The following is an 8990-nucleotide window of genomic DNA, read 5'->3' on the forward strand; positions in this document are numbered from 1 at the left end:
ATCACTCATGTTTTATTAAACCTACTAGTAATGGGAATACAAATCTTAATTATATATTCACATAAATTAAATGTTCATTAAGTTATTTAGGTAAATTACTATTTCTATTCCAAGTAATCCATGAATGTTTCATGGATTCCAATTTTCATACCTTAATTTCCTCTACCAATTTAGTTATTATACTTTGTGTCTTTGTATTACTATTCACATTACTATTCACTCAAATTGTTGACTTTTTAATACATAATAAATTTATTGAACCTAAGTTCACCAAGATACCACATTTTGCATTTTATTTTTGTTGGTATTGATTTCCAATACCATTTCAAAGCTTACCTTATGTTATTCAAAATTTTCAGATTTCATTACCTAAGTTTACTGTTCCATTAGTCATTTTTACAGTGGGATTTGGCAAAATGATCAACATGAAAGTTGTTCCTCATTTTGTCTAGTTGAATTTCCTTTTTTGAATCACTCCATTTGGAGTTTTGTAGCTCAAGTTATGGCCTAAAAATCATGACTGGCCGGATTGGGCAGAACCCAAAATTCTGGGTAAAATTGTTTCTGTCAGATTTGGTAACTCAAGTTTGGTTGGCAATTTGACTAGGTTATGGTCATAATTTGGGTCAGGTTTCTTCATAAAAGTTGTTGGTCTATACCTTAGCTTGTAGCTGATAAAATTTCAGGTCAATTAGACCTTACTAGATTGAGTTATGGCCAAATGACCAAATACTGTTCATTTGGTCATTTTGCCCAAGCAGATTGCAGGTCACCCGAATTAGGGCAAACTTTTGGTCAAGTTAGTTTGGTTTTCTGGGCATGGTTTCTTCACCAAAGTTGTGCCATTATGTGTCTAGTTTCACCTCCAATTGGTCTCATACCAATTGGAGTCACACAACCTCAGTTATAGGTCAAACAATACCCTGGACTCATAGGTCCAAATTTCCTGCATAAGAGAAGCACTCCCAATTTTCAATTTCAACCAACTTTCAAACTTCAATTCACATTTATAACACTTCTAATAGTCAATAATCAACCTCAATATCATCAAATTCAAGTCACAACACAAAATTCCATATTTGAGCAAACCCTAAATCAACTTGCAATAATTTTAAATTCCAAGAGAATTTCTAGCACTAACATTTGTGTGCTAGCTTTAATCAACTCCAAGCTACTCCAATTAATCTTCAATTCATTCAAAACACTTTGATCTTCTTCCTTGGGCTGCCCACTGAATTTCTTTCTTCTTTTTCTTCCTTCTTTTTCTTGGTTTTTCTTGCTTATTCTTGGAGTTCATGCCTTGATGAATGTTTTTCTTTAAATTTCTAAGAATTTTGGTCAAGAAATTTGCATGGTTTGGAAGCTTAAGCAAGCTTCAATGGAGGAAATTTTGTTTTGAGAGAGAAGTGGGAATGTGGGACGGCAAAGTAGTAGAGGAGAAGAGAAAAATCTGTTTTCTTTCATTATTATAAGATATTTATATAAATTTAAATATTAAATAATGTATTTGTCTTATTAGGCAAATTTGCTAATTAATTTTTATTTAAAATATGTAACTAATTTTTCCATTTTCCATCCACTTTCTTTTTATTTATTTTTAATTAATATTTTATCAATATTTATTCCTATTTTATGTCATAATAATTATTTACTTAATTGGAAAAGTTGGTCAAAAATCATCTTTGAAGATGAAATGACCAAAATGCCCTCCGTTTGGCTTAACAGACTAAAATTGTCTGTATCGATTGAAAAATTTTTCTAAACCTTTTCTTGGCATTCTAATGCCATAGAAACCTCAATGACTCTTCTTTGGAGTCTCAAAAATTATTTTATGAATTTTCTCCCAGGTCTAGGGCTCCTAGTTGCGAAGACCGCAACTTCCCACTGGGTTACCCATCGCTAGGGCACCGGCTCATTTAACTTGGTTGTATTTTATTTCTAAAATTTTTCCTAAATTTTTCTTATTAATATTTGAGTTATTTATGACTCCTCACTCTAGTCTAATTATTTTTCTAGACGTTTTAGCTGTCCAGACCGACACCAGTCATCAGAACAGTAGAATGTACGAAATTGCTACAGTAAGGGTGTTACAATTGCAAACCTCAGCGAGGACGCTGAGTCCCGAAAGGGGGGGAGAAAGGTCCCTTAGGCAAATCCCACATCGGCAAAGCACGGAGATGGTCTTGGGCTCAAAAGTAATGATATATAAGATGGGGGAACTAATCACTAGAGGCGCCTTTTGGTGGAATGGCCTGGAGAGTTGGAAGAACTCCAGGGTTAAACGTGCTTGTTTGAAAGAAATCCTAGGATGGGTGACCTCCTGGGAAGTTCTCCATTCCACCTATGGGACAAAACCGTGAGGCTTATGGCCAAAGCGGACAATTCCTCTAGTGGCTGGTTCCCGATCGTTACAGAATTTGAGATTTTTCTCTTCAAATTTGAGAGAAAATGGCTATAGAAGAAGAAGGAAAAGCGAGGAGAAAACTTGGGAAGGTTGGCCAGCTGAAAATGGAAAAGAAAGGAAGAGATGTTTTGTTTTTATTTAATGGTCTTGATGTGTTTTCAAGTTCCTATTGGCTGCCCCTTTTTTTCTATCATTTCTAATCTTTCCCCAAAAATTTTTAATTGCTTCAAGTTAATCCTCCAAATTTCTAATTTTGCCCCTTAACTCCTCAATTAATTCAATTTAGTTTGGAGGTCAATTTCCTAGGTATGAATAAAAACAATTTCACATACACTTCATTTTTTTGTAATTTATATGAATACCTTTTAAATTAAAAATGAGGATGTTGCACCTTGTTCCTCTTTTCTTTGTTTCTTCAACAGCCTAAATTCTCTCAAATTTGAAGGAGAAAAACCATACCAAAACCCTAAATTAAACCATTTTTAAAAGGCATAAGCAAGGGAGCAAAGGACTTGGTGAATCAAGCTTGAAGAACCCCCTAACTCCTTAAAGGGTTTGGAGGATATTTGAAAGGAAAGGGGAGTAACAGCTAGTTCACAACCAAGGTTAGTGCTATAACCTTTATTTTTTATCAAGTTTAAGTAAGGATATCACTTGGAATAAGGGGGAAAGATAAGATAGTGAGAAAGATAGTTGGTAGGGGTGATGGACCCTAGTTCTGCTAGTAGGCTTGCAGGATCAGTCATTTTTAAAAAATCATAACTTAAGCAAGGAAGGTTGGATTCCTATGACCTTTATGTCTATGACAACCATACAATATTTACAATTTTATTTACAATCACAAAATGAATTATATCGTTTACATAAATACAATGGACAAAATACAAAATCTAAATATGCATAGAGCCTTGCCCAAAATAACCGTCTGAGGTGATAACCACTATGTAGCAGATCTGATCAGAATCTTATCTAGCACTACTACTACTAATGCTGTTGCTAGTCTCCAGTACCTACACGATGGAAAAACTAATGCGCTAAGCATAACGCTTAGTAGTGCATAAAATAAAAGAAAAATAACTAAACAATTAAAATAATTACTCTATGTGTAATTTCATAAATTTCTAAGTCATTTACATATTTTATGAGATTTTGGGAGCAAGTTATTAGGATTTACTTTGTTCATTTATGTTATTTTTAATCTTATTGTTCATATCTATAATCTATTCATGTACTTTTTTAAATTTAAGGCTTATTACTCTTATCTGTGCCCAAGTAACCTATAACAAATTATAAAGACTGGATAAATAGGAGTATACTAGTTAAACATCCGTATGTCTAATATGTATACATCTGTCATGTCAGGTACAAGGCCAGCGGGCAGGCACAAAGCCAGAAATAAAATCAGGCACAATGGCCAACGGGCAGGCATAAAGCCAGTAGAATAACCATCTTAGACATATATTCTCTATCAATGATTATTCCTGTGGGAAGTACTGTAACACCCTCCCTGTAGCAATTCCGTACATTCTACTGTTTCGATGACCAGTGTCGGACTGGACAGCTAGAACGTTCAAAAAAATATTTAAACTAAAGTGAGGAACCATAATTAACTCAAATATTAATGAGAAAAATTTATGAAAAATTTTAGAAATAAAATACAACCAAGTTAAATGAGCCAGTGCCCTAGCGATGGGTAACCTAGTGAGAAGTTGCGGTTCTCGCAACTAGGAGCCCTAGACCCGGGGAAAAATTCATTAAATAATTTTTGGGACTCCAGAGAAGGGTCATTGAGGTTCCTATAGCATTAGAATGCCAAGAAAATATTTAGAAAAATTTTTCAATCGGTACAGACAATTTTGACCCGTTAAGCCAAACGGAGGGCATTTTGGTCATTTCGCCTTCAGAGACGATTTTTGACCGACTTTTCCAGTTAAGTAAATAATTATCATGATCTAAAATGTGAATAAAGATTGCTAAAATTTGAATTAAAAATGAGTTGAAAGAAAAGAAAAAGAAAAATGAAAGAAAACATAATAATTACATCATGCTTGAGTAAGCATGATGCAATTAAAATGTTCCTAACCAATCAAATTTCAACAAGTTATTAAACACCACTTAAAAGAGGATAAAATAAAGAAAATAACTAAAAACTTATCAGCCATCTTCTCCCATCAAAACCAACCGCACCACCATAGCCATGGAAGCCTCCATTTCCTTTTTTTTCCTTCTAGTTTGAATTTCTCTCTATTCTTACCCAAAAACCCTTAGGTCCCTTCACTAAAATTTGTCACCCAACCTTGCTAGAGTGTTTGGCAGCCAAGAAAACAAAAGAAAGTGAAGAATTAATAAGAGAAAATTCTACCCTACTAAGGTTAGTGCTTATTTATGCATATTTCTCTCTTTATTCCATGTTAGGGACTTAAAATGAGTATGAAATTGTAAATTAAATGAAATAAAACTTATGTGTATGTACACCATGGAATTTGGCAGCCCTAAGGAAGGGATAATGTTGATGGTTTTGATGGATTTAAAATGGCTTAGAAATGGTGTTGATGTGTAGACATAAATTTGAAATGGATTAGTATGCCTAATTAACATGTGTTGTGTGAACCTTGAATTTGAGCTAGGGTTTTGGATAGAAATTTGGGCTTTGCTTATGTAATGGTGAATGAACATTCTAATAGTAAATTAGTGACCATTTGAGGTAAATTGACCATAACTTGGAGTGAATTATAGCATTAAAAAACTGATTTGGTATGCTGCCTAGTGAGAGCCTATGTAGCATGGAAACGGAAACGCGGACACGGGGAAACGGGGAAACGGACACGGGGAAACGGCATTTTAAAAAATATAGAAACGGAAACGTGGGGAAAACGTGTAAATATAAAAAATATAGGGGTATATTTATAAATATATATATATATATATATATATATATATATATATATATATATCATGAAAGATGTTTAATAATAAATAAAGTTCAAATCAACATTTAAATTCAACTATAAAAATACATATTTAGAAGTTTCATACTTATAAGAAATAAATATCAACTACAACACATTCAAATGTTAAAAAAGAAAAGATAATAAAATTTATAACATTTCCTCAACTTCACTATCTTTCTCATTCTCCATCTCCATGCTTGTAGTTGCATTTTCATCAAACAAAACAGACTCTAACTCTGGTTCATCCAATGAAAGGTTGGCAAATTCAAAAACTCCCACATCTTCCATACTCCCAAATTGATCACCACCAACATCCCACAATTTTGTCTTCTCATCATAATATTGGGAGGAGTTTCTCGACAGAAGACGAAGATTATTATGGATAAAAACCAAGTCCTCTGCATGTTTTGGAGTTAATTTATTCCTTCTGCATGAATGAATGAAGGAATAAATACTCCAATTTCTTTCACAACAAGAGGAGGAAGTAGGTTGTCCAAGCACTTTAAAAGCCAACCTTTGAAGTAAAGGTGCATTAGAACCAAAACATGCCCACCATTTCCTAGGATCTGTAACATACATACTTCCAATAGAATCAGGATCAGCAAAAGGTCCACTTTTCAAAGAAAAATTTGCAAATTCGTCATTTGCTCTAATTCGCTCATCTTCATTAGAAAAAATCCTCCTAAAGCATTTAATTCTCTCAGTTGATACTTCTCCATCCATATGAGGAGGCACTTTACCTTCTCCCTCTTGAAGGCATTTTTCACTATAAAATCTTCAAAAATAAGAAAATAAATTCAGAAAATAATAAAAAAAAAATTAGAACAAGAAGATGAGTATGTAAGTTAGAAATTTACCTTGGATTTAATGAATGGGCTAAACAATGAAAGGGAGTGTTGCTCTTTGCCCAACGATCAACAAGAATTCGATAAACCACATAATAAAAAGGAGAAAACCCATCTGCTTGCTTTCCTTCATGATGAAAAATAACTTGCTTCACCTTTTCAATCATAGAATCCCACAACTCATAAACCAAATGAAGGCATGGTTTGTCTGTGTCACAAACTCTGATCATGTCATAAATGGGCCCAGTAAAAGCAATGATGTAATCAACCTTTTCCCACCAATCCTCATCTACCACTTTATCACGAACAAATCTAGCTTTGCCTTGGTCATCTTCTCGGTATTGTGCCCATTGATCACTCATAACCATTGCTTCTAAAGCACGCCTAATAAGTTTAAATCTTTTAAGCATCACAACAATAGAAGCAAAACGAGTGTCAGCAACTGAAAGCAATTTCAAAGGGCTAAACCGATTATAAATTGCAAGCCTCATGGAATGATTCATTATAAAATTCTTGATTTGTAAAGCATCCCTATGGATTTCAGTGATCCAGTGACACACATCATAAGTTTCTTGATTAGTTTCCAAATTTTTTGCTGCACATATATTCTTCAAAGCAAGATTAAGAGTGTGCACAACATAAGGAGTCCAATAAATATGTGGAAACATTCCCTCAATGATTTCTCCAGCACCTTTACAATTTGAAGCATTATCAGTAATGACTTGTACCACTTTTTGATGACCCACCTCATCAATTACTTCTTTTAGCAAATTAGCAATAAATTGCTTATCTTTCACTTCACCAGAACAATCTACAGATTTGATAAACATGGGGCCAAACTCAGAAACAACCATAAAATTAATCAAAGGCCTCCTCTGGGGATCACTCCATCCATCACTCATAATACTAACACCCTTTTCTAACCAAGTGCTTTTAATTGGTTCAAGCAACCTCTCTACATTTGCTTTTTCTTGCTGAAGTAATGTGGTTCTCAATTTGTTATAACCAGGCGGCACATAACCACCCAAAACATGATTAGCAGCAAAAGAATAAGAACTCACATAATAAGGATTTCTAGCAAAATTAAAAGGTAGACCCCCAGTGTAGAACATTCTAGCAATCTCTGCATCTAATTGAGCTCTAGTTTGCAAGTCAAAAGCTCTACCCAGAGGAGAATCATTAACTCTTCTTTTCTTTAAAGCTGCTGAAATACTTGGTTCAGTTATATTCAATGAAGGAACAGAAGTTATACTAATAGGCAAAGAAACTCGCCTAGATTGTGAATTGGTAATTTTGTTTGTTGCCTCATCCTCCTGTTTCCTCATTTCAGAAATACTATCATTCATTACTTTTTTACACACACCAATCCCTTTTCCAGTGACTTTCAATAAATGAGCCCTCACTCTAGTATAAGTCCCTTGCTTTTTTTGTCCACAAAAATTGCATATCCATTTACAATTACCCCCTCCTTCTCCAGTTTTCTCTAGTTTAGTTACATATCTCCACAGAGGATTAAATTCTTCCTCCCTAGTTTTTGAAGAAGTGCCACTAGTGCTATTTGCTTGGGGAGAATTTGAGTTTGAAGAATCCATTCAAATATTGTCCTATCAAAATGACAAAAAGAAAATGCAATTTTATACAATTTATAAATTATTTAAATAAATTATATACTAAGGATTAAAGCACAATGTAAATTATATATTAAATGATTAAAGAATTAAATAATAGAATTGAATAAATTGACTATATTATGAAAAATTTTAATATATAATATAACGATATATTAAAACAAATTATATTAAACACATTATATCTAAATTATTACAAAAATATAAAATATATTAATATAAAATACAAATTTTGAATGTTGGAATTTTTTTTATTTATCATTAATTAGAATTTACACTTGAAATTTTATAATTTTAAAAATAACTTTAAAAATATATTTACATTTGTCCTTAATTTCCTTCAAAATATTGATTGTAAAAATATGGCGAATCTTGAAAATTTTTAGTGAATTTGGGAAAAATTTTTTTATCTTTCTTTTAAAAAAAAAATATTTATGATAACTCCTCAAATTTAGTTTGAGAAAAATCTAATTATGGAATATACATTTAGAGAAAAAAAAATTGATATTAAATATGATAAATTTATGATTAATTAATAGAATAAAATTATAATTAATTAATAAAAATTGCTTGATAAAATTATTTTACAAAAAAATTAGAAAAAGAAAATAATAAATTAATAATAAAGAAAATACTAAATTAAATAATAATAAATTAATATCCCCAATATAAACCTAATTACCCAGCCCTCATTCATTTCAGCACACAATCGGGAAGGAAAAACAAAAGGGAAACGCCACTTACCTGGGAGAATCGGCTGCTGCTGCTGCTACTTCTTCTTCTTCTTCTTCTTCTTCTTCTTCTTCTTCTGTTGATAAGAGAGAAAAGAGTTAATATGGAAAATTAGAGAGAAAAGAAGAGAAATATGGTGTTGCAATTCTCACCCGACGCTGCCGAGTACCGACTGCCGACTGCTGTTGAAGCCTTGAAGGTAGCCCTTTTCCTTTTCTCTTTCTTTTTCTTCTTCTTTCTTTTCTGTTATTGGTGAATGTTGTGAACTGTGAAGTAATCGATTTTAACCTACCCATTTTTCTTTTTCTTTTTTTTTTTAATTTTCTTTAAAGAAACACGTTTTCGGCAACGAAAACGCGTTTTCGATTTTCAGTATTTTCGGAAATGGCCCGGAAACATTTCCGAGCCGTGTCAGTGCGTTTCCTCGTCG

The 8990-nt window shown here is 32.8% G+C and overlaps 1 protein-coding gene and 1 long non-coding RNA gene across 2 annotated transcripts; both read right to left on the reverse strand.

Moving 5' to 3' along the window:
- Nucleotides 1–5366: 5366 nt before the first annotated feature.
- LOC110649701 (uncharacterized) lies at nt 5367–7546 on the reverse strand. The gene is made up of 2 exons (XM_058146295.1): nt 6213–7546; nt 5367–6130 (listed from the first exon to the last, which is right to left on the reverse strand). Exons 1-2 carry the CDS (start codon nt 7544–7546, stop codon nt 5503–5505), a joined length of 1962 nt encoding a protein of 653 aa, XP_058002278.1. The 3' UTR covers nt 5367–5502.
- Nucleotides 7547–7686: 140 nt separating this feature from the next.
- LOC131179281 (uncharacterized) lies at nt 7687–8638 on the reverse strand. The gene is made up of 2 exons (XR_009148251.1): nt 8573–8638; nt 7687–7804 (listed from the first exon to the last, which is right to left on the reverse strand). It is a non-coding gene; the product is annotated as an uncharacterized LOC131179281 (long non-coding RNA).
- Nucleotides 8639–8990: the final 352 nt, after the last annotated feature.

This window comes from Hevea brasiliensis, chromosome 4 (genome assembly GCF_030052815.1).
Source record: "Hevea brasiliensis isolate MT/VB/25A 57/8 chromosome 4, ASM3005281v1, whole genome shotgun sequence".
NCBI classification, from domain to species: domain Eukaryota; kingdom Viridiplantae; phylum Streptophyta; class Magnoliopsida; order Malpighiales; family Euphorbiaceae; genus Hevea; species Hevea brasiliensis.